This window comes from Panthera tigris, chromosome C2 (genome assembly GCF_018350195.1).
Source record: "Panthera tigris isolate Pti1 chromosome C2, P.tigris_Pti1_mat1.1, whole genome shotgun sequence".
NCBI classification, from domain to species: Eukaryota; Metazoa; Chordata; class Mammalia; order Carnivora; family Felidae; genus Panthera; species Panthera tigris.
In genome coordinates, this window is record NC_056668.1 from 93,012,123 (window position 1) to 93,037,650 (window position 25,528).

Consider the following 25,528-nt stretch of genomic DNA (forward strand, 5'->3'; position numbering starts at 1 on the left):
GGCTGGAAAAAAGCTTGGGGACCAATGATGTGCTGAACCTTTAAGATTTTCAATGAGCAGTGATGAAAGATGAAGGATTTTTCCCTTAATCAAGAGTTACCCAGGAAGTGCAATTGAAATATGGCCTTTTCAAAGCGTCTTTAATCCACAGACGCTCCACTGGACACCTGCTCTTGCCTTTCTTCCGCAGCCTGGAGGCAAGCTGTGGTGCCCTGGCCGGTCCAGGTTTTCTCCAATCCTGTGAGTATCTGCCAGGGCTTGACGACAATGGCTGGCCCAGCACCCCTTTCTCTCTATCAGGCAACCTCAGATACAACTGGAAAAGGCAGCTGAACAAGTAGCTCGCTAAAGTGATGGAAGGAAACAGCGCGTGTTCTGAAAAAAAACGCCTTAAGAGGTATTTCTTTCAAAACCTAAACTGCTGCCTTCATCTTGGCTCTCAGAGACCCCTAGTGGGGCCTTTGCATTACAGCGTGTGAGACCACACAGAGGCCACACAGCAGCACTCCTCACCTCCGGGGAAGCCTTCTACCCTCTCATTCGATTCCCTCTAGGAAAATCTCAAATCGGTCCAGTGTGGAGGCGGTGGATGTCTTCATGCCTTCCAGCAACATGAGAGGAAGACACAGAATCACCACACGGAACGTTTAACGGCATGAGGGCGAGGGAATATCCTACCTGGTGCCAATGTCATTCCGAGCAGCCAGCCTGAACGTGTACCCCATGGCCGGACAAAGCTTTGTCAACTTGCAGTGCTTCTGACTTCCAAAGAAGCACTGTCTGAAACCGCTGTTTCTTTTTCCCTAAAAGAAAACAGTACAACAACGTACACGATTAAAAACAAAGCATACAGTAGGAAAATGAGGAAGGCATTTTGAACAATTGTTTCATTTCCTGGTTTGGATGAACAAAACCAGCAGAAGGAAAGCTTCTAGGGGTGTGTTCCTTTGTACATAAAGCACATGACAATGAAATGTCATCCTTAACATGAAACACTACAGAAGAGGCTGTAACTGAGACAAGTAACACATTGTACTTGTGGTCCTTCTAAAGTGGCTTTGGTTAACAAAATAAAAAAGGTTCTCTCAGGTACGAGGCAATGCACCATTTCTTCCGTCTTTCCTTCCTTCCTTCCTTCCTTCCTTCCTTCCTTCCTTCCTTCCTTCCTTCCTTCTTTTTAACATTTATTCATTTTTGAGAGACACAGACAGAGTGTGGGTGGGGGAGGAGCAGAGAGAGAGGGAGACACAGCATCTGAAGCAGGCTCCAGGCTCTGAGCTGTCAGCATAGTGCCCGACACAGGGCTCAAACCCACAAACTTTAAGACATGACCTGAGCCAAAGTTGGACACTTAACTGACTGAGCCACCCAGGGACCCCAACGCACCTTTTCTAAGATCTTCCTCACTTGGGTTGGTCAAAGTGCCCAATCTGACCAACCAAGAGCAAGTCTGCCCTCACTGCGGGGATCGACAGTTCTGGAGACACATAGCACCTAAGATCTGTCTATGCGGCTTGGTGTGGCTAGAAAAGCCCTCCCCAGCCCTCTCCTTTCCCACTTTGCCCCCCGACTCTTGAACACTTGCGTTCCTGCAATGGTGAGCTATTTCTCACTGATCCCTAAATATGGGTCATATGCCTTTGAATCCTCTTGCCCATATCTGCTTCCCTTGTAACAGTGTTTTGGACAATCAGAGAGCTCAATCGCTGCTTGCAGAGTTGAAAGTCCGATAAGCATGTGGAACAATGGCTGAATTCACTTCTATGTGTTATCGCTACTCTTAAGTTTCTTATGAGGCTGGAAATATATATTTAATGCCTTTGTAGTCTTCCATGATGCTTCAAATTCTTTGAAGTAAAACGAAAACACTCCAGTAGGTTGTCTTAATAGACGTAAAAGAAAAAAACTTAACTGCCCTGACCCATGCTCAGGCATGGAATCCTCATATCAGCCATATAGTAGAACAAATATTTCATACCTATAATCCACGGCATTTTATCTATGTTCACACAAAGAAAACCTTTTACATGCTAACACTGAATGGATCTTAGCATTCTAATCAGACGGTTGGGCCCAGGGCCCTCAGAAATGTTTGAAGTTCTCGATTTATTTTATAAAGAAAGATGAAAGCACATTTTCCTCCTAAGCAAATTTAAGCATTTCCTTCCTCGAAGCGGGCCTCCAAATGCTTACCACTGAAACACATTCCAGGTGAAGTTTAATTAAAAATAAAATAAACATACAACTAGCTTGAAGTGTCACGAGGGTGAACAGATTAAAAAACAACCCTGGCACGTTCATCCTCAGACTTAATTCCCCAGCCTCCCCTCCCCGAGCAAGGTGATGCCCTTTCCAGGAAGGGAGTGGAAGTCCTATTAATCTTTAAGATTCAAAGTTCATATTATCAAGGTTTCAAAGTACATTCAGATGCAAGCAGTAAGGCATAACATTTTTCAGCTGCTACTTGTGCAAAGTCACTGTGTGGCTGGCCTATCATGCCCTTATGCTTACTTTAACCTTGAGTGTTAAGGTTGCTGCAGACGATGTATTCATAGAAAAACCGTTCATACATACATTTGCATAATTACATCCAGTGTCTGATTACACTCCTTGCACACCCTGGTATGTTTTGTATCCACTTTGAGCTGTAGTGTGATCTACCTTCTTTCCTCCTCTATTTCTGAGCTCAGAGTAAACAGTGCAAGAAAGGCACATCCTGCCGCCACGGAAGCCTCATGTCTTCCAAACCCCGATGCTGGCTCCCTTTCAATGCCTCATTTTTCCTATTTCTTTGTTTGGTCTCCTTTGCCCATTTCTGGTGCTTAGAACTATAGCCAGTAAATAAAAGCCAGTCTGTTCCTTACTAGGTTGATTTGCTTTAATATGGTAAAAGCCGGACTGTCTGCGGCTTAAATGAGAAAAAAGAATGGGAAAGATGGATGATGGGGACTAGACTTTTCTTTTAAAGGGCCACAGCACTGCGTCTCACTAAAGAATTAGAAGAGGCATTCTGTAGCCTTCAAGACGTTTTCCCTATGTTGCTAACATTTTTTTTTCCTGCTTCAGTATCAGGCACAATTGCTAAATAAACTCCAACTTGTTTAGATAGAGGACACCAAATTTTCCACCTTTCAAGATGTGCTACTATGTGCATGGTCCTTAACAACCTGTAGAAGACCCAGAGTTGCTGGAACCTTAGAAACAAGTTTTAGAAACACTATCTGTAGAGTCCGAAGGGGTAAGAGTACACATAGTTCACAGAATGAAGGAAGTGAGGCTCACTGGTAAATGTTTAGAAGTCATTGAGAATAAGCAAAAATAAGGGAAAGTAGGTGAATAAAGTACTTCAAACATGAGAGAAGCTTTTGAGTAAAAGGAAATACTCATGTATGACATGGAGTTTAATATAAAAGGGATATCTGGGAAGAAAAAAATTGATATTCACACAAGCTGTTGCAAAGCAAAAGCGAACTACAGCTGAGAGGTTAGCCAGCGAAGCTGGAGAATGCCATGGGAGACAGCATCCCCGTGGTCTTCTGGGACAGACTGTGCCAGGCTCTCAGAGAGCTCTGGGGCTTGGGCTCTGGAGGAAAAACATGTCCAAAGGTACAGGTGATGTGGAGAATCTGTCTGGAAACCAAGAAGGAGGCCACGTTGCAAACAGCATTTGTGAATAAAATATTACCCAGCTCTTTTTGTTGACAGAAATGAATAGGGTTTAAGAAAAAAAAAAAAAAAAAAAAAGATAATGCTTTAGAACACAGAGATTCAGATGAACTGATAGGGGTGGTAATGTGGGTGTTTATCGTTGTTTATCAGAAATTAGATATGTCTAAGCATCACTGTTAGGGAAGTTTTACAGATGGAAAGTCATAACTTTGATATTTTATAGGTAGTGTGGCTCCAAATGGTTCTGAGAGATTATGATCTCTGGAACACAGACCCTTTCTAATAAAACCTAATTTAAACTACACAAGATTACGGAGATACACTAGCTTTGCTTGGAAGCTTACTTTTAATCATTTCAAGTCAGCCTTGTCCGAAGTTCCCTACTAAAAGACAGTCCTGACAGAAAGGAGTAGCTCTAGTCACTTTTTAGGTCTATTGTCAATAATCTGATCAGACACAGGCAGTAGGGACCTCAGGGGCCCTGGCCTTGTCTTGTGTCACACAGAGGAAGAGGAAGAGCCGGGGCCTGGGTGGTGGCTGGTCTACAGGGAAGGGCTGGCACGTGTCTGCTACCAGTACCCGATTCTCTGCCTGTGGGGAGATCATGCAGCATGTGAACAAACAGGATCAGAACCGCCCCAAGAGGAGCAATTAAGTTCCTGCTCTGAGCAAGGAAAGAAAACTTCACTCCAATTAGACAAAGAGCAGAAAGGAGGCTTCAAGCCCACACCCTTCATTATTCTAGAACAGATCTAGGCACTAAGCTATATTTGACACGAGGCGATACGATCGCTAGCCACCTTCTGGCCTGACTTTCTACTGCCGGTGTCCACAAACCAAAAGGGGCATATTTTCAGGTTTCCCTGGCTTGTTTCCATTTCAGAATCCTGGGCATGCCCCAATGTAGGTTTCTATAGCGCAACTGAGTTCAAGGACAAGATTCATCTGTACTAGATGTGAAGGAATTTTGGAGCACAAACCCACTCTGTGCTGATTAAGACCCTCAAAGTGGGCATGGGGTGTGGCATTAGCAACCTTCCTATTTCTGTATGAGTGTTCTTCTCATACAACCTGATCCACAGTTCTTGTTAATCTATCATCATCCCACACCCAGACCCCACCTGAGAGCACCCAATCGGCATCCATGGCCTTGAGACAAATGGAACTGTTTCCTAGGGGGCGGGGCGCAGGGCGCTTGTCTTCCATTCCCGGTCACAACTGCTCTCCAGAAGGCCAGCAAGCTGGTGTGTGTACACAGAATATGTCAAATCAGCCCTTCCCTGGGCCCGAGCTGCTCAGTTTTGCCTCACCTCCTCTTTATTACCGATGAAACTGAAGTACATTGCATATTATCTACATTCGAGACCCCACTGAATCGGCTTACTCCCCATTCCCTCGAGCATGTCGTAGGCAGCCCATGCCCTGCACCACTGCACCTCTCTTCACCACCGAGCTCACCTGGAAGATATTCACAGGACATCTTCTCTGTCTCATCCTGGGTGAGCAAGTGTCTCTTTTCCATTTAGACTCACATACTGAAGAGAGGCACCATCTTTGGGCAAAGTGTCAGTCTTGTAACACTCAGAATTCTTAGAGCACTCACTTTTTAGAAAGGTCACACATTTGGTTACAAGTCCTAATAATAATCAGAGTCCAGATGTTCTTCTAGGTCCTATAAGGTTCCTGCTAACTTGTGAAGAATGTCAACTGTCAATAGCCTCCAACATTATGCCAGACTGTGAACGGGCAGGGATAAGAGAAGGAAGCATAGAGGAACATGGAAAACGTGGACTCCTATGTGGCTAAATAGCAGAGAATGGTTCACCCTTGGAAATGTTCTTTTCAAGATGTGTTAATAACCTCAGGGACAAAGATACTCCCCTAGCCACTGGGAGGAGTGGGGGAAAGGACGTGCCTTCTGAAATCTTTCATTCTGCAAGATAAAATTTGGAGATAAATTATAAATGTAAAAGGCTTTAAATATTTTAAGGAACATAGTCTCTTTTATCCTATTTGATCTTTCTTCTGCCCTTTTACTATTTACTTAAATATTTTTCCATTTCTTTCTAATTTGTAGTTTTAAAAATTTTAAATTTTATAGCTAATAAAATCGTAACATATTTCTTAATTATCTCCTCCCCCAGATTAAATATTTTGCTGACCTCGTGTGAGTCGCCCAAGGGAAAAGGACACATGGTCCTGCTTTTCAAGGGTGACACCTGTGGCAGGAATACTGTTCATCTCACGGGTTCCCTGTCCTTACCAGTAAGGGAGCAGGCGGTGATGTCTTCCATCTATTAACTGAGAAGAGCAGTGTTTGAGCGCCCCCAAGCCACACCCTCCGGGCTACCAGAACTGTACCCGGTGCCAGGATGAGTGCCGTCCTACCTACCACTGCATCCCAGGTACATATTTGCCTTCCTTCTCCCTCTTCCCAGGACACTTGGAAGAGAAGCAGAGGTAGGAACAAGACTTTGCCCTTCAAAGTCTGTGCCCTTGTATCTGACGATCTTAGGACTCAGTACCTGAAACACTGTATGTGCTATACAAAGACAAGGGGAAAAGAAGGTTTTGAATGGTTTTGCATGACTAAGAAAGTCTACGGTCCTTTCCCTCGAATTTGAGTGGGCTTGTGACATCGTGACGCGCTTGCTACTGACAGAATAGAGTGGAAATGAAGCTGTGTGACTTCCAAAGCTAGGTCTGAAGAGGTGATAAAGCTTCTGTCTTTTCCCCAGAAGACTCATTTTTCGCAACTCTGACTCCTCTGGGGCTGCCATGTTGCAAGGGAGCCCCAGATGACGTTCCATCCAAGCCAGCAGTGACCACTAGCGAGTCAAGACTCCACCAGAAGATTCCAGATCCCAATCAATGAGCCTCTCTGTCCAGCTGAAGCTCCAGAAATTGTGGAACACATACTTCATTCCCCCAGTGCCTGGTTCAAATTCCCAACTGAGAACGCATGAGCCTAAGAAAGTAATTGTTTTAAGCCATCCAGTTTTGAGGTAATCTGTTATGCGATATTATGAACTTGTGATATGAGTGTTATGCACTCATCTATTTTGATGTCCATATATGTTTAATAGTATGATGTTTCTCAGAACTTTCATAAATTCCCCTCATGCCATAAATAGCTAGGAGGTAAGGGAGTGGAAGGTGCGTGCTAGAACCCAAATGTTTGACTGAATAAAGGGTTCTATTTTCTGTATGCACTTGGTACATGCCTTTTTTCCTCAAAGCCATCCAACAAAGTAAGGCCTCTGAAAAGATTTTAAGAATTTTTGTGGCAGCTAAAACTGTAACCAGATTCCTAGATGATAAAGTCAACCCAAATTGTTAGGCAAGGGCAATGCGGTTACTACACCGTACAGCGTTATATTTTAGACTGACGTAAGATTTTTAATACTATCCCAAACGCTGTAGAGAAACGTTGGGAGATTTTTTTTAAGTTGATTTATTTATTTTTGAGAGAGAGAGAAGAGAGAGAGAGAGTGCAAGCAGGGAAGGGGCAGAGAGAGGGGGAGAGACAAAATCCCAAGCAGGCTCTGCGCTGTCAGAACTAAGCCCGACACGGGGCTCAATCTCAGGAACTGTGAGATCATGACCTGAGGCAAAATCAAGAGTTGGACACTTAACCAACTGAGCCACGCAGGCACCCCGGACACATTTTAAAATATAGACATGCAACAGTCTTTTGGGGATGGTTCAGGTATGGTGTAGCCTAAAGCTACTGGAGTGAACAAATTAAAAAACCTTTCAGATGACCACCACGTGGTACTAGGTTTCCAGCTCTCTGTGGTATCTGTTCACAAACCCATAATGGAATAAAGTTCCAGTAGAGATGTCAATTTACAGATGGGTCTGCTTATTTAAAAACTGCTAAATAAAAGGCATTTGATCCATTTCATAAAATGCAACTGATTTTTAAGGTTAAAATATGTTTAAAAGTAACTCTTAATTTGTAGAACTATGTAACTAAAAGACTGAAAACAACTATTTTTTCAAGTCACTTTTCCTTCTTTATTAATTTCCGTGTCTTCATAAAGCTGCCCTCAGTACTTGGGAAGATGAATCCTCTAAATGGGTTGGTTTCCCATTAAAAAGAGCTTATTTAACACATCCACGGCTGATCCTATACATATAACTTATGCCTAACTCAATTAATTCGGGCTACAGTATTTTTCTGCCAAGAGTAATTCTGGAGACTGTGGGGAATGTGGTTGCTTTGGCTAACATTTCCAATTAGTCTGGCACTAACAACCCTGGGAGCCTGTATTCCCCACACTGGCACTACTAGCTGAAGTTGGCTGATATTTTCAATTGCCTTCTAATTAATAGATTGGAAAAGATCCTTCCTGTTCCTCTTTAAGACAGCTTGATTCCTGGCACAAGGAAATCAGAGCGGCCACCACAAGGGCGTTAGAATCCATGGGGAACCACCTCCCTCTGGTCATGAGAACTCTTCCTCATGTTTCTTAACCTTAGGCCTCTTTCCATCGACCTCCTTGTCTCACAGGTTCTTTCACAGCCGCACCCACTGCCTTCCGGAGCTGAGCTGCTCTTACCAGGTTTGGTAACTAACTGCCTGCTAAAGAAGTTACATGAACTTGGTTATCGGTTGTCATGTGCTCGTGGCCCAGGGCTGCTGGATCGAGACCTGGGCCGAATGATTCTGGGGCTGGGCACTCTCTGTAACAGCATAGTCCAACCTGTCAAAAATGGCAACGATAAATCAAATAAAAAATAAAGTTGCGCTGGCCAACTGAACTACTGCCAGCCTCAAAGATTTAGTCTGCTAGTACGTCTATATTTAGAAGTCGTGCCAGCACTGGCCGGCCCTAGGCAACATCAAAGATAAATGTTGGCTTGAGAAATAAAAGAGCGTGTATGCGTTCAGCATAACCATATATAAGGAGGGGTTCCTAACAGGGGGTAGAGACGCTCCACATCTGGGTGGATTCAAAGGTTCCTCGTGCCAAACCTCACTCTCCCCTCAGTGATGGCTCTTTCATTTTGAGCACACTGGCACAGAGTTACTTTCACGGGTAAGAAAAGGGGGGTGGGATTGTTTGTGTTGCATGTTACTAAATAAATACTGCATGCATCTCAGCCCTTGGCACACTAGATGTTTCTATTAGTGGGAGAGGCTTAGGTCCCTGAAATAGTCAAGGATAATCAGCAGGTCCTCTGATTTGAATCCAAGGAATAAAACGTTCCTATATATTCCTCCCAATATGGAGGCTCATCTGAATGTCCAGTGCTTTGATAAGACCAGAAGGTTGCCACTGGCCCAGAGAAGGGAAAGGAAAGTAGCAAGGGGTGACTGTAGGACAGGCTGCCGTAGTATAGACGCGTGAACCACGGCATGGACGGACTTAGTCCATCCACCTGGCCAAGGCACAAGGCAGTCATCTTCCAGCTGGCATCCAACAAGCATGAAAAACATGAGTTGATAAATTAGGTGCCACGGACCAAGAAAGGGATTTGTCATTTAGTAGCAGCCAGAAGTTGTCCACAAAGTCTGCTCCCCAAACACACAATAACCCATCCTGCACACGTGACAAATGACAGAATCTGCTTCAGGTGTGCAGATATCTGGGGCGGAGGTCTCTAAAAGTGAGGGCTCCTTTTAACTTAGCTCTGCCTTTGGTACCCACGAGCCCCTCTGAGTTCTACATCTATCCTGGCCTACTTCCCACCAACAGAGCCTACAGGGGAGGATGCTGCCCCCCTGGCTCTCTGAAACCACCCGTTGGTGTGGCACTGAAGGTCTGTGATGTGGCAAAACACTACTACTCTGCCAGGTCACTGACTGGGCTTAAGGCTCCTGTGTGAAAGATGGTTTGTGATGGAGCGAGTGCCACATGATCCCGGGACCCCACTCTGCAATCTCCATGAGGGCGTTCCCCGAGAATGACTGAAAGAGCACACAGGCCTGGCAAGTGGCAGCTTCCCTTATATTTCAGTCAGGCAGGGGCGGTGGCCTGGGGAATGCAAACCAGTTTTCTCACTGCACCAACGCTACGCAACCAAAGCAGTGCGGCACCTTGGAGAAAGCGTCGGCCGGATTCTCAGGGGCTCTCTCCCGCACTGTGGGAGACCCAGGAAGTCACTGTGCTTGCTGAAGCTCCAGTACCTTCCATGAACGGCTGTCTGTCCAACCAGAGAAGCCATGGGCAAATTCACTGGTGCCAAGAAGCATTCTGAAAGATTATCAGTGCTAATTGTGCGACACCTAAGCTAAGAAGTAATGTTTTTAGTAAACTAATTACCAAACACCTGCTAAGGGGCCAGCTCAATCCCTAAATGAGCTAAATTGGCTCTTCCTAACCTAGGTGTCTACGAAGCGACAATCTATGGCCTGTTGTCAGCTCCATGAGGTTTCTGCAACAGGACTGCTGAGCGTGGTTTGGCTCGATAATGGGTCCCCAGGGGCTTTGTCGGCTCCACCTGCTGCTGGCCTCTTCTGCTCTTTCTACGTCAAATTATACTTCCTTGATTTCTGTGGCATTTATGTCATTCTTAGTCGCCTATGTTTTGCAGCTGTGTTGGCTCATTAGTCACCAGGATGGCCACATGTGAAATTCCTATCTGGGCTAGCTGAGTCACATGGGAGGAAGAATCTTGGGAACTGTACTAGTCACATCCCCACAAAGCTATTTTTTTGGTTCTTTCATATGTTCTCTACATGTCATGTCCGGAAGCCAAGCTAATGGCAAATTAACATCTATATATAGCACTGACATCCGTGTTTGTTTTGTTCAAACTGGAGACACTAGCCTCAAGGCTCCTCAAAGTTCCACAGAAGAATGTCATAATCCCCTCATACAGTCCTTCTAACGGCTGACTTTTCCTGCCCCAGATCCTAATATGCACTTAGGGGACATGAAATACTCATTACACTGCATCTGCTGTTGCCCAAGTTAACCCACCGAACCCCAGTGGGATAACGGACACTGATTTCGAGTGGAGAAGCTAAGATTTGGGGGCTCAGTTACTTGCTTGACTGGTAAGAGATAAAGCAGACACTCGGAATCCACGTCTCCCTCAGTGGACGCATGTGACTGAGACATATCAGCAATAGGGTTCCAGGCCACACAGCACCAGGTAGGGCTTCTATATGGTACAACCGAAAACCTATCTAAGAGTAAAACTCTGTTGACAAGTTTCCATACACATTTCCTTTACAGGACTGAACATTTTCTAAAATGGAAAAGAAAGTTCCTATCTGACTGAGAAGTTTGTTCTTTTACTCGTTAAAAAAAAGAAAAGAAAAGAAAAGAAAAGAAAAGAAAAGAAAAGAAAAGAAAAAGGCCAGATCACCATCCCTTAAAACAGACCGAGCAGGCATTGATGTGCAAGTCAACTGGAGGTTACTAATTCTTTTTAGTAAAAGCCCCTCCCTACCCTAGAGAGATCTGTCCTCAATCCCTACATTTTAGCTTCTAGAGAAAAACTCCCACCCCCTATTGGATACCCCAGTGTCATCAGGCAGAGAAGCAACAGGGCAGAAAATGTGGCTCTGGAGGTGCCCAAAAGAGGGGTGTGGTCAGGACAAAGGGGTTGGTTAGCTCGCAGGCAGGGAGGGTTAGTGGATGGGGTAGTGAGCTTTAAGCAGTAGGTCCTCCCTCCTGAACTCCTACCCCCAAATCTCCATTGTGGGAAAGAACGTTCACCTTGAGAAATCTAGCATTGAAGCATGGTTTTGCTGTGTTCTCCTACTCATAATTCTGGATTAAACTAAAACTGGATTCATAAAGCAGTAAGTTTGCGGTTTCTTTGAAGTCAGGCTGGGTATAAAACTCAAATCTAGCAAAAGAAAGAAACCCTCATAAGGCTTTGGGCCTGCTTTCTGCCAGACGGAAAGCCTGTGACTTGTAAATTAAAATGCAAACCTAGGGGTAAACGTGGGGGTGGGGGCCACACTGTGATCAGGAAGAGGTTAAAATATAATGGTGGCTCATCCAACAGTCAAGTAGAAGAGTACTTTGAAAATGGCCTCCGTCCTTTCCAATGGGATCTCCCGGAGGCAAACAGTGGCTAAAAGTCTGTAAAAATGCAAGGTCGGCTCTCAGGTCCAATGCCTGTAAATGCCACAACTCATCTGAGTCACCACAGGAGGAGGAAGGGACCAGCAAAGTGCGTACCTTTCCACATTATGAAAACTGCTCTGTCTCAGGGGAAGATCAAAACTGATGGCCACAGCTTAAAAGCCAGTGACATCCGTGTGGTCCATTTTTGGTGGCTCATTACCATCTCCCAGTCAGAGTTACTTCCCACCCTGACTTAAAACTCAAGGACTGTCTAGTTATGATTACTAACAGAGAAAAGTAGGCAGCTAACCTCTGGCAGAACAATTAGTGAGTAATTTCCAAGTGAATTCTGTGGAACAGTAATGCAACATTAAAGACAATGAATTTAGGGGAGAGAGAGTATCAGCTTCCCCCTGAGCTGTAACAGGTTTCTGTTTTCTGTGACCCATTTCTGTTTTCTGTGACCTGACCTTAGAGACCAGCAGCAGTTAGCTATTGATTAACTATTGGCTCTTCCCGGGCACCTGGGTGGCTCAGTCGGTTGGGTGTCCGACTTCGGCTCAGGTCATGACAGCACCCTGGATGACAGAGAAGCAATGGGTGTAAGGCTGGGACAGATGCCCTGGGAGAGGAGAGCTCTGAAGAGAGTTGGGTGTATGTGTGGTGGGGGACAACCCCTCCCATTCTCCTGCCTCATCATGCTCCACTAGGGCAGATTCTGGAAACAGTTTCTGGTACTAGATGTACCTGAGTCCAGAGACTACCAGCAGAAAGGGCAGCAGAAGGTTTTAAAGGGATACCCAGGGCCCCATGTGCTCACACTTCCTGGAGGTCAGATGTTGTTCTCTGTGCATCTGATTTTCTTCCTTCGCGAAGTCATGAGCAGCATGGGAATGGCGGGGTGGGGGGAGGGGGGGTGGGGTGCAAAAACCAACCTAAGTGAGGTGCCTCAAGAGGGCTACTGATCCCCAACCTAGCCCCGAATTTAGAAATACAAACTATTAGTTTCTGTCAGAAACATTACTTCTGAAATGACACAACAGGCAGGAATGAACTGGTTACTATTGCCTCTATTCTCACTGTCAGGAAACCCAATGACACCATTTTAAAATCTTTTTTGGAGGGACTGAAAAGGAGAGAGCCAGCATATAAAGCAAAAAAGCTATTTGATGGAAAAATTTGAGAAGCAAGTGGTTAAGTCTGTTTTATTTATGTCTGTTTAAAAAAGTACAGGAGGATAGCATTACATGAGCTTTTTTCAGCTCTCAGAGTAAGAGAGCTTCCCTATGTCACAGATCCCTCACAGGACAGTGTAGAGTGTTGAGACACTGAGGGTCTGTTCCACGAACGCTCAAGTATTTAATAAACAAACAACAGTGAAAAGGATCCTAAAATACACTCTTATCAGAAGGGACAATCCTAAATAAGGAGTTTTGAGAGAGTGTCAATGATGTAAGTATACATGAGCTGATGGGTAAACTGAGGACTGGAGAGGTCAAGCTGCCAGTATAAAACCTGGAACAGAATTTACAGCCCCTCATCTTGGTGTTCTTTCAACTATCCTCTCCTTTCAGGGAGCTCACAGGACTTAAAGGTCAGAGAACACTCCAGAGAGTTTAGGGTCCAGAAGTCTTTCTAGAAGGTGAATAGTAAGCCACAGAAGACAAAAGCATTCCTATGTTGGCAAAAGGTCTATGGTAGGTGGGAGTTCACTCACCTGGCATCTTCGATAAGGCTTAAGAGAGTCAACACCAGCAGGAATTAGCAAGTGGAGAGAAAATGAAGAGGAAGGACAAAGCCTGAAGAATGAAGATGGGAGCAAGGAGAGGATGGAAAGACAGCAAGCAGGGAGAGGCAGGAGAAGGCAAAAAAATGAACAATTTAACATTGTGCGGTCGCGAGCCTATAGTGGGTGCTATTGATTATAAACGGTCATTAGACAAAGCTTCTCCATTTCATGTGACACTGTAGATTATTTCCTCCACTTATCCTGCCAGGACACTTTCCATCCAAATTCAAAGGGAAGAAGGCCAACAACTGAGTCACCATGACCATTTCCTGCAGCACCTGGGTTTGCCTTGGAGGTTTCCCATCCAAATACTCGACTTCTCTGACCTTACTTCACTTATGAGGCCATGGTCCAAAGCAGCAAAAAAAAAAAAAAAAACAAAAAACAAAACAAAACATAGGACACACACACACACAGACGCACAGCTCGGAGAGGAGATCTGAGATGAAAACCTGCCTCCTCTTTAGTGGTAAATTCTATCTTGATGTAAAACCTCAAGATATGAGAAAAAGCATCAGGCACATCAGTGCAACACACCAACAGACACTTAAAAACACTCTCAGTCAACACTCACTCGTCCTTACGAGGAGGGGGAGATGGCAAGGTGTGGCCATGTGCTCACAGGTCGCCCAGGCTCCTTTCCAGCCTTCTGCACTGCCTATAAAAATCTCTTTCCACAAGAGCCATGGGGGTGGTTTCGCTTTCCCTTCAAACCACTTTAAAATGAAACCCACCTAATCTGTAAAATATCCTGGTCAGGTCTGAGATTTCACCAATCTGTACATAGGAACTATTCACAAGGATCCCCAGAACAATAGATCGTTGTCTTTGGTAACATGGAGCCCCAGCGTTCAGATGCAACCCAGATGCGAAAACACACTTCTGTAGAAAGTGACGAAGGGCTCCCTTTTCCACATCAAAATTGCACGTGCGAGTTTTGTCCAATTTCGTTCTACATTTGGTGGGAATATTTTTTCCACACTCGACAAGTCACTTTTTGCCTAAGCCTATATTCTGAACCTTTAAAATCCCCCTGAATTTAAGTCACAAAGACTATTAACTTGCATTTCTCTCCCAATTCCACATTTCCTATTCTTAAATCTTTGTCTGTTTGCTCAATCACTGACAGATAGAATAGAGCAAGGGTGAATGAATGAATGAATGAATGAATGAATAGAACTAACAGCCACAGGGACAATAAGTACAGTCCCTTTTTAGAAACGAAGGGCTTCTTTCTGCATCCAGCATTTCCTGCCTGAGATTCTGTGGGTGGTGTTAGCAAGGCCAGAAACGCACAGGGTCACCATTCAGCACCCAGCGGCCTTGAGAATAAGGTAACTTCACCATGGATACCACCCTAGGACCTCTGGTGACAGAAACAGCAAGAAGGTAGCCTGTTATAGGGTACTCTAGTCCACAGGATGATCACACGTGCCATTGGTAGAGTGAGACCTCCAGGCATGGCTCCAACTGTCCCACAGAGAACACCCAACGGTGCAACACCAATGTTCATCCATGGCTTCAAAAAGCAGAAACAAATTACGTTTCCTAAGTCACAGTGTAGGTTACCTTATCAAAACCATCTATGCAGAATGGCCCTGAGCACTCAAGATAACAGAGCAGTCGATTTATAATACTAATTGATGGCTGGCTGGGCACTAGGGACTCCATAATAGATAAGACCCTGTCTTTTCTTTCAGTAGAATTTCTTGCAAATAAAGCAAGTACATACATTTAATGCAATCTAATACAATTCATTATGCGAATTTAGTCTGTCCTCCTTTTCCACAGTCAATACTATAGGTTTAAACTTTTCTCTATTTACATTCTTTCCTCCCCCATGGGTTTAGTGTATCTTAAAAAAGCATAAAATGGTTATTTGTTCAGGAACTTTGTCTCTGCTGTGGCGTTTTAGTTGGATGGATATGAAAATATGCTTACCTCATCCCATTCTAAAAGGTAGTTGGTGATTTTTGAACCATTGTCAATTGGTGCCTGAAAAGAAGAAAAATAGTAAAATGAGATGAGAGAAAGCTGTTCACAGGCAAAACTTAGGAGCTACCCACTTGATTCAAATACAGTACCTATGCTAGTCCTGTGCTCTCCCCTAAGAGGGATCACCCCAGTGGCTCCTGCATTTCCTTGGGAAACATTACCACAAATGAATTTTAATACAATTCAACTGTAGAGAAAGCCCCCCCCCCCAATAATAAATCATGTCCCACACAAAGAGCCAAACCTGCTTTCCCCACTGCCTCTACCTTTACACCTACTTGGTGCCCTACTTCCTCTGGGGATAAAACTTTCAAGAAGCACATTAAGAAGGGAGAGATTAAAAAGGAAGCTGAGAAACTTAGATGCTGCTTGGAGTCTTGCGGGGGTAAATCTGACCCTGCTAGGTTCAGGGTCAACAGTCTATAGTTTTGTAACTTCCTCCATACAGTTGCTTTTTTTTTTTTTTTTTTTTTTTTTAAAGTGCTTAAGATTAGAGAGCCTTCTGTGCCACTGAGATTTCCTTTAAAAAAAAAAATGAGGAAAAATGATGAGATCCCCTGAGAGATTACCAAGAGCAATTAGCCCTTCACATGTTAGCAAAAAGAAGTTTCATAATTTGCTTTCCTCTTAAAAGCATGCTGAGGTCTATTTCACTAAGAAACAGGCCTTGGACAATGGGAAGGGGGGCAGAAAACTTTGGAGACGAGTGGTGTGCAGGGTTAGACCTGCCAGAAGGGGTTGCTGCAGGGAGCAGGCAACCAGAAGGAAGAGGAGACCACTCTCTCATTGCACAAATGTGTCTGGGCCTGGCCCCTTCCCCAGGAAAGAGCTGGAGCCCCACAAACGGCACTGTCCTACCTAGTAAAGGGCAGCCATGTCAGTGGAGTTACACTAAAACCCGGCTTGGCGGTTTGTCATGTGTGGTCTTTTGTTAGGCCCTTAATATCATTGTTTAATATTGTGTTCCAAGAATAAATGGATGCGACAAGTAATTGGGAGAATATATATATCAATCACCTACCCGATACCAGGTACTGAGGAAGCACTCAGTAAACAATAGCGGTTGTTTTATTTTGGCTAATAATAAAACGACATCAAGGGCTCAGTAAATATTAGTCAAATTCATAAAGAAACTCTTCTCCCTCCTTTCCTTCCTTCCTTCTCCTTTCATCTTCTGAGTCATATAATCTGAGTCTCAAAGCCAGATTTCAGGGGAGTGCTGTATGTCCTACTGAACCGTAATTTCAGGCTTTTGTGGGCTCAATTTGGTAGACAGGGATACATCTGAAGTTCTAAGTAATGGACACAATCAAAGTTTTAGATGAGAACACATTTCTAAGATAAGAACTTCATTTATGATGTTTACAAATTTTGCTAGAGAAACTGTTCTTTCAGTAGTTTCTTCTATGATACACTTCCTGCCCCACCACCGAGTTCTTAATTCCTTGAGGGTGGGAACACCGACTTTGGTTTTTGTGTTGCCCAATCTCCTATTGCTGACTAATAAGAAGAAGTTAGATCTTGCACTCTCTCGATGTTTTACTGGATTCAAGGGCAGCTGGGCAGTGACAGCACTGTCCCCTGTCCTTGTGCCCCTCAGCTAGAGCACTGTGATCAGGAAATCTGTTCTAAGGACATTTAAGCAAAAACTGAACTGAATCCAGAACTTCCAAGTTTGTACATGACTTAATGGAACAAATGTACGTTTCTGATCTATAATTAAATTAAATAAAAGGAGAAAGAAAATGTGAAATACTTTCGTCCTAATAAGTAAACTTTTTCTTGAAGATGCTGGTCTGCCAAAGACCTGAATTTCATCCAGGTTTTAAGCAGAGTATGTATCAGTGATTCCCAACTTTAGGCTTATAAGACCCCGGGGTCCCTCTGGCAATCTTAAGAAGATTTCTTATATTTTGCAAACAAAATGAATTTTAATTCTTTTCTTTAAAAAAGAGATGCTTATGTGCGTATACGTGCAAATAGAGAACATGTTTTAAAATGTGTATCTCCAAGGACTGAAACAATGATGACCGGTTAGTTGAGTGTTACAACTCGGAAAAGGTAGGGAATCACTGACCTGGATTATCCCTGGAAGCCAGGAAGGAAAATAAAATAGTTCAGATTCTAAGCCAGTCTAAGCTTTGCCTTTGCCAAGTAACATACTCCATGTTGGCCAGTGCCTATGAGAACGCAGCCCACACGAGAGGGGTCTCCAGAAGCCCATGCTTTGCTGCTAACCACTACTCTCAACGGCTTTTGTGGATGCCCTGGTTAAATTCAACCTCCTGGTCTAGGAACCAAAGGACAAAATATATCTTTACCAATAAGAGACCTCCCTAGCCATCTTATTTCTTTTACACATTAGTGTATTCCCCAAACACCACAAATTTTTATCTCTACCTCTAAAAATTCACATCTTAAACACATTTTAAAATATAAACAGAGAGGGGTGTCTGGGTGGCTCAGTCGGTTAAGCATCCGACTTTTGCTCAGGTCATGATCTCACGGTTGGTGAGTTCGAGCTCCCCATTGGGCTCTCTACTGTCGGCACAGAGCCTGCTTTGGATCCTGTCCCCCTTTCCCTCTGCCATTCCCCCCCACCCAAAAAAACACAAACATTTAAAAAATATATAAACATAGAGAAATAATTACTATAGATATTGATAACAGAATCTACTGTTTTCTTGCAAACACACAACTGTGACTAATGAGCTAACAATACACCTTTAGGACCTCTCTTTGGCAGGAGCAATTTGTAGTCAGTAAACTGTATTTTATGAAAACTACTATATAATTTAGACTTTAAAAAATAATTGGTAATCCTAATAGATCGAAGGCCTAGTTAGTAAAAACGAATTAAGTCTTAATGTAGTTTAGAACACTAAAAATTCTAGGCAGTTTTAAATATTAAACATTCCAGAGTTGCCACTGAAAGAAGCCAATGGAGCCCAAAACTTACTTTTTTCTAAATCTTTCTTTATAAAAACTTTTTACTAAAGTCCTCAACTGTTTCCTGAAATGAAGTAAACCATTAGAAAGTGATGAAATTCAGGGGTGCCTGGGTGGCTCAGCCATTTAAACGTCTGACTCTGGATTCTGGCTCAGGTCATGATCTCACGGTTTGTGGGATCGAGGCCCTGCATCAGGCTCGGAGCCTGCTTGGGATTCTCTCTCTCTCCCTTTCTCTTTGCCCCTCCCCCACTCTTGCTCTCTCTCAAAATAAATAAACTTTAAAAAGTGATGAAATTCAGTTATCTAAGTATTTATATCACCTATAAGGCATTGTTTATGGTTCTAAAAGATTTATCCCTGCAAAGAGAGCTAAATGTTTTTTAAGTGTATTTTTTTTTTTTTTGAGAGAGAGAACGCAAGGGAGGGGCAGAGAGAGAGAGAGAGAGAGAGAGAGAGAGAGAGACAGAGAGAATATCCCAAGCAGTCTCTGTACTGTCAGTGTAGACAATGATGCAGGGCTCAAACTCACAAACTGCGAGATCATGACCTGAGCCAAAACCAAGAGTCAGATGCCTAACCGACTGAGCCACCCAGGTGCCCTGAGAGCTCAAACTTCTTTTTGCAGTTCCATCTACTACCGCTCTGCCCAATTTTGATAGACATACCAACTTTTGATATCATAAAGATTTGTTTCACACAGTTACTATGTAGAAAATCTAACACCATCACAAAACTGGAGTAATGCTAAATAAAAATTTTCCAAATGGCTACTCTTCACATTGTTCCCGACACTTTGAGCTACCCACCTTCCATTGCAAGGTTAGTGAACTTTTGCTCCTGTGTGCCAGCTTAGGTGGGAAGGGACATTCAGGTGCGCAGCTGTGGGTGGTGAAGCTAACTGGCTCGGAGCAGGATCCCTTTACGGAATTGTACATGGCGTATACCCTGAAAACAAACAGACAAACAGTGAGTGGCAGTGGCCCATCACAGACGACCAGGGTTTTTATCTGTGCTATGCCCCAGGCCTTTTTCCAGAGAGGAACAGAATTGAGGTGCTGCACACCATGACTCCTTCTTATCTCCTGGTTGTCCTGACCTAACTATGGCCAGCATCTCCAGGGGATAATCACCCCAGCAGGGAATGTGCCTCAACTCATTCTCTCCTTCCATTAATTGTCAGAACCCTCAGCCCCAATTAAGATAGGCTGGGTCTACTGACTGGAAAAGAATATGCTGAATAAGAAAACATCCTTATCCCCAAAGTGGTCTTCAAATATCCATTCTAAAACCATGAACCACTCTCCAGTTGACTCTGTCTGGAAGAAGACTGAAAGGAGAGTTAAGGGTTGGCTGAAGAGGGACAAGACATGGCCGAAAAGGGACAAGCCTACAAACTAGAGAAGTATACACAATGGGGTAGAATAGATAACATCTTTAAACTGTTGACAACGTTGCAGATATTTGGGAGAAATACAGACGGTGTGCTTGTTACTGCCAAGTGCATCTCTAACTCAACAAAAACAATGTTCAGGTACAGCTTATCCATGTGAACATTTCACTTTTGCACCTGGCGCCGAGATTAAAGATGGGTACTCTGCACATTAAAATGCCTGGCTCAACACCGAACATATGGGTCTGATTTCTCCAGAGAAGCTATGAAGGAAAAGCACATAATGTGCTATTATAAAACCATACTTCTTTCAAATATCCTAAAATAGGGCTATGTTGATTTTTATCATCTTCCTTTCTATTTCTCCATTTTTAAAATATTCAGCATTAAAAAAACCCCAACGTGAAAACCTACTCGTTTTAAAAGACAACAAAGAAACTTTTGCTGCCTAAAAAAGATGCAAGGATTCAAGCTATTCAGAACTGGCAAATACATCAAGCCCTTAATTTGTGAGGTCCCATTAAAGACAGAAGAAAACTCAGAATCCAGAGGGCAAGTAAACTTTCCAGAGCTACACGGCTAGAAAGTTGCCTCAACTGGATGCAGCCGTGTAAATCTAACTGCTGTCCTCTATTGCCTACCGTCCTTACTCATCCTGCAATTATGCTTCTCTGAGCACCCACACTCTACCTCCCCTCACTCTACTCAGCGAACATAAACAAGAGCTAAAGATAACATTATGGAAAACAGGACCTAATTAGGTGTGTGATTTGCAAAGTCCCTTCTCCTCAAGGTCTATCACAAAGAATTTATAGAGGTCACGCAAGTTAAAATCACTAATGCTATTTGCCACCCTAAAAGGTAAGATACAGATGACTGGATATTTGATTTCTTTGTCTTAGGGGAGGACACCACAACATCTGATCCAAACAAATACACTTACTAGGATGCTCTTCACCCAACCTGATGAAAACAAATGTTCCCTTTTGCATGTCCTAAATATAGGAACATGATAATATAAAAGGGAATGGTAGATTTGGCTAGATCATTTCCATGTATTAGAATAGGCTCACTAGGAGTAAATTACTTAAAATGAATCACAGAATATTCCAGACGTGGGCAGGGTTCCTGCCTAAACTTTAGTAGATCAGTTGGATTCTCCAGCTGGTGGCTCATGGGTTACATCTGGCCCAAGCTATGTGTGGGAGAGAGGGAAAAAATAGAGTGATTTAAAATATCACAGCCCCCTGTGCATGAATGGATGGACATGGGCAATGGTCAGTACAAAAAGAGACAAGCAGACATTATACACTCCTAATGAACGATAATGCCACCACCTACAAAATCCTTGCTAGAAAAACGGAACCTGTATCTGATTAAGCCTCCTTCCCATTATATAGGAAACACAGAGAGAATATATTAAGCAAAACTATAGGGTTGCAATCTGCCTAATCCACACTGCAGAAAATTCTACAGGACAAAAAAGTTATTCTAACTAATAAATTGCAAGGGGACAAAACAGAAAAGGGAGGTGAAACCTATAGATTAAAAGAAATTTGTAAGATACCAACCAAACAGAATATTCAGGCCATGTTTGTATTTCAACTACAACAAACTGAAGAGACAAAACCTTCATTTTTAGGACAGTTGAGGAAATGGAAAGAGTCCCTGAATTTTAAAGATGTTAAGGAATGTTATCATTTTTGCTTATTTTGGATGGGCATGTGATGACGGTAATGTGGTTCATAGATGAAACATGATGGTGTCTGGATCGGACTTCATCATAGCTGTGCGGTAGGAGGAGGAGGGAGGGGCAGCAAGGAAATAAGAAGCTGGGTGATGGGTATACGAAAACCCATCAATTACCGTCCACTTAAAAAAATTTTTTTTAATGTTTATTTACTTTTGAGAGGGAGGGAGAGAGAGACAGAGTGCGAGTTGGGGAGGGGCAGAGAGAGAGGGAGACACAGAATCCGAAACAGGCTCCAGGCTCCGAGCAGTCAGCACAGAGCCCGACGCGGGGCTCGAATTCATAAACCACGAGATCATGACCTGAGACTAAGTCAGACGCTCAACCAACTAAGCCACCCAGGCACCCCAATTACTCTCCACTTTTGACTGTATCTGAAATTTTCTGAAACAGAAGGTTAAAGGTTAAGCCAACACTGACAAAAAGTTCTGGAGATCTCTCATTTAGAAAAATGAACCTCTGCTTCTAGCAACACAGCGGCATACCTGCCTGATAGTACTCAAGATAAAGGTGAGAACAGTCTGCCTTTAGATGGGGCAGGTGTTATCCAGTTCAGAGTCCTCCCCATCTCTTACTGTCTTCCTGGCAATAAATTTGCTTGTCCACTTGGCCTTTTACCCAGCTCTTTACCAGCTTAGGTTCCTAGTAGATTTCACTTTATAATCACTGGGCATTTGCTTATTCAGACTATACTCAGGTACACTGGGTACTAAATGTTCACAAAAACAGCACCAAAAATCTACATGGAGAATAGAGCAGAGGAAATGAGGCAGGGACAGGCCCTGTGAAGGGCTGGCAGACTGCAGTTACTTATCTGGGGAGATTTGGACTCTGTCAAGTTCATTTTTTATTGAGATTCTTGGGAAATCCATACTTATTAGCCTAGAGAACATGAGTGACAGAGGCAGGTTGGGAGGATGACTATTGTCGGGAGGAACGAAGATCCTGGTGGCAGAAGTAAAAATTTGAGGACGTTGGAGATACACAGTTGTCTGGGCCACAAGGAATTATTTTTCTGGTCTTTCAACTGAAAGAATGTTACAGTTGAAATTAGGGGTCAGTGTTTTGTACTCATAAAACTCTGTCCACAAAGAAAACAAGATCCATTGTATATGCCAATATAAATGTGCCATACACAGTATGTAAAATTTGACATAGTATCTAAGTACCCCATGATATATCGGTCAGTTAAAGTTGTTCAGTAAATAGACAGCAACTAATTTTCATAACCACCAGCTGTGTTTACCAGAAACTTTTAGTGAAAAGTCTCTGGAAATGGTGATTTTTAAGAAGGTTGCAAAAATGTTTTTCATATGATGGTGATGTGTTTTCTCTAAATACCATCATGCGATATGAGCATCAGCGGGGTAGGATCAGTTTCTTAGGTTAAATAAATCAGCAAATTCAGTTCCTTTTGCATTTATCACAGCGAAGAAGGATACATTTTTCTAACGATATGATTAATCTTGTGTTACATTTTCACATTTGTTTCAGCTTAAATACTGACTAAATGATTATGAAACAGGTGCTCCAAGAATTTCAGAAATTTGCCTCCAACTTCCTCCAGCACATCTGTAACATAGTAGGAGCCACAGTTTCTAGTCAATAACACCTATTTCATAATTCTGTACTGAGATGGTCAACCGTATTTTTGGAAATGTTTCATCACATAATTTTTCTGAGAAATGTTGCTACATGATATCATTTCTGGACAACTTCTTTGCCAAACTGTTAATGCCAATGACTGGAAGACTGCTTCAAATTGTGTCATAAAATTGCTATCCATTCCTTCACTCAAATTCCCGATTATCCTATTATTGATAAAAATATAAATTCTTGACTCCCAAATAAAATGACTATTTCAACGTCAGTACTAATTCTGTAACTACCAATTAGAATACCAATTAGGTATTTTTGCGTATGTGTAAATATTCATATAGCTAAGTGAATATAAATGTTTATGTACATAAACCTATATACTTACATATAAATACCACTGGTCTCTTAATAAATGACTCCCATAACCGCAGTGGGCTGCTGGCAAGGAGTCACGAGCTGTCTTGCCCAGGAACTGATGCTAAGCACCAGACATTCAACGACAGCATCCACGACTGAGACACTGCTGCTTAAAAAAACGTTTGCAGGGGCGCCTGGGTGGCTCAGTCAGTTAAGGGTCCGACTTCAGCTCAGGTCATGATCTCATACTCTGTGAGTCCGAGCCCCGCGTCGGGCTCTGTGCTGACAGCTCAGAGCCTGGAGCCCGCTTCAGATTCTGTGTCTCCCCCGCTCTCTGCCCCTCCCCTGCTCATGCTCTGTCTCTCTCTGTCTCAAAAATAAATGAAAGCATTTAAAAAAAATTAAAAAAAAACGTTTGTATATCTGATGGGTGACCTCAAACGATACTAACATAAGGGAGAAAAAAGTTGAAAATGAGAAAAAGCACCGAATAAAGACAGGGAACCAACAGAATGAAGGGGAGGGAATCAGAGTCGCAAAATCAAAGGCAGCAAGAAATGTTAGGAACAGAAGCCACAGATGGGACTTTAGTATACGATTTGAGAAAGAAACCTTTCACTGTATTGAAGAGTGATTTGAACGGAGACTTCTGCAGGCCTTCGTCAAAGTGTGCAATATTAAGAACGGGAAGGAGAAGGTAGCCTGCTTGGAAATGCTGAAAGAAATATCTCATTGTTTCCATCCTTGGCTCTCCAGACTCTCACCGGGGTGACCCTTTCTAAATTGGTAATGCACAAATAAATAAAAATGGCAATGAATATAATTGCTCGTTTTGTGGCCGTACAATAACGGAATTCTTTTGCAGCTCCTATATGATAGAAATGACTGAGAAAACAAATTCCACACAGCCTTTGAGGTCTTATAGGTGACTTTTAAATTTCACATTTATTTGAGGCTGCTGTATTTGATAGAAGTTGACATCCCTGGAACTAAGGCTTCGAGAACATGAACTCCACTGCATCAGAAAAAGAGATTTTGCTCCTTTTTTTTGCCAGTGTCAAGTATGGTATATCTTTATCCCAGTAAAATAGTAAGTGATATGGTCGAACTATACACAGGTTCAAAGGACTTGCATCATGAAGTCTTTTTTTTATTATCAGAGTGTGGAAACACTGCAGCGACTCTGGGCAAACAAAAACATTTATACACTTTCCAGACTGATAATAGGTTTGCACATACACTTCATTTGTTCTCACACCATCTTCCTGAAGCCGGTATCATTATTATTCTCATTATATGAGAAACAAGAAAACAAGGCCATTTAAGCTTAAATGGCTTGCCTCGGCACACCCCCTTAGCAAGTGACTGAGCCATTAACCCCCAATTCCAAGCTCTGTCCACTATGTGTCACGCTGCCTCACCAAAGCTATTCAAGGCAGAGGAAGCTAATCTAAGCAGGCACTGGAAGGATTTGGATTCTTCTCTCGCTTGAAAAATGAAAGACTGTAAGAAGCAAGAGACGGAATGATCTATATGAACTGTGGGCCAGACAAGAAAAAAGTAAAATTTGGATTGTAGACATTTTTCTTAGGAGAGACTCTTTTTTTTTTTTTTTTTTTTTTTTTTTTTAATACTAAAAGAGCTTGCTACTGAAGACTGGGAAAATTTTCTCTCTCTCTGGCAAGCAAAGAGACCAAATGACAGTTGGTGGTGCCTTAGGCTGTGGTGTTATGTCACCTATGTGTCATGTATGTTACAAGAGGTCCCAGATGTGTCAGGACAAAGTCTGGATCCAAAGCCTCTAGAGAGGCACTACCTCATGTCCCTATTCCTCTTGGGGAGTTCATTAACTACTCCTTTTTATCTGCCCAGAAGTTCAAGATGTTCCTAAGACGTGGCCGTAAAAGAACTGATGAGCCCATCTTGTCAGAATTCACCCTTTGTAAGACAAGTCAGAAAGAATTGAAGGCAAGCTACAGACGGGATGGCAAATA

The 25,528-nt window shown here is 43.0% G+C and overlaps 1 protein-coding gene across 10 annotated transcripts in view; it reads right to left on the reverse strand.

Annotated features, from left to right (window-relative positions):
- FNDC3B (fibronectin type III domain containing 3B) overlaps window positions 1-25,528 on the reverse strand; it is a 434,559-nt gene that overhangs the window by 91,310 nt on the left and 317,721 nt on the right. For all 10 annotated transcript variants that reach the window (XR_006222068.1, XM_042998607.1, XM_042998606.1 and 7 more), the window contains 3 exons: window positions 19,245-19,383; window positions 15,433-15,486; window positions 679-803 (listed from right to left, as the gene is read on the reverse strand). Coding sequence is in view for 9 of the 10 variants with exons in the window: in XM_042998607.1 (XP_042854541.1) it covers window positions 679-803; window positions 15,433-15,486; window positions 19,245-19,383 (318 nt within the window). In the remaining variant the exon portion in view is untranslated. The remainder of the gene's footprint in view (window positions 1-678; window positions 804-15,432; window positions 15,487-19,244; window positions 19,384-25,528) is intronic.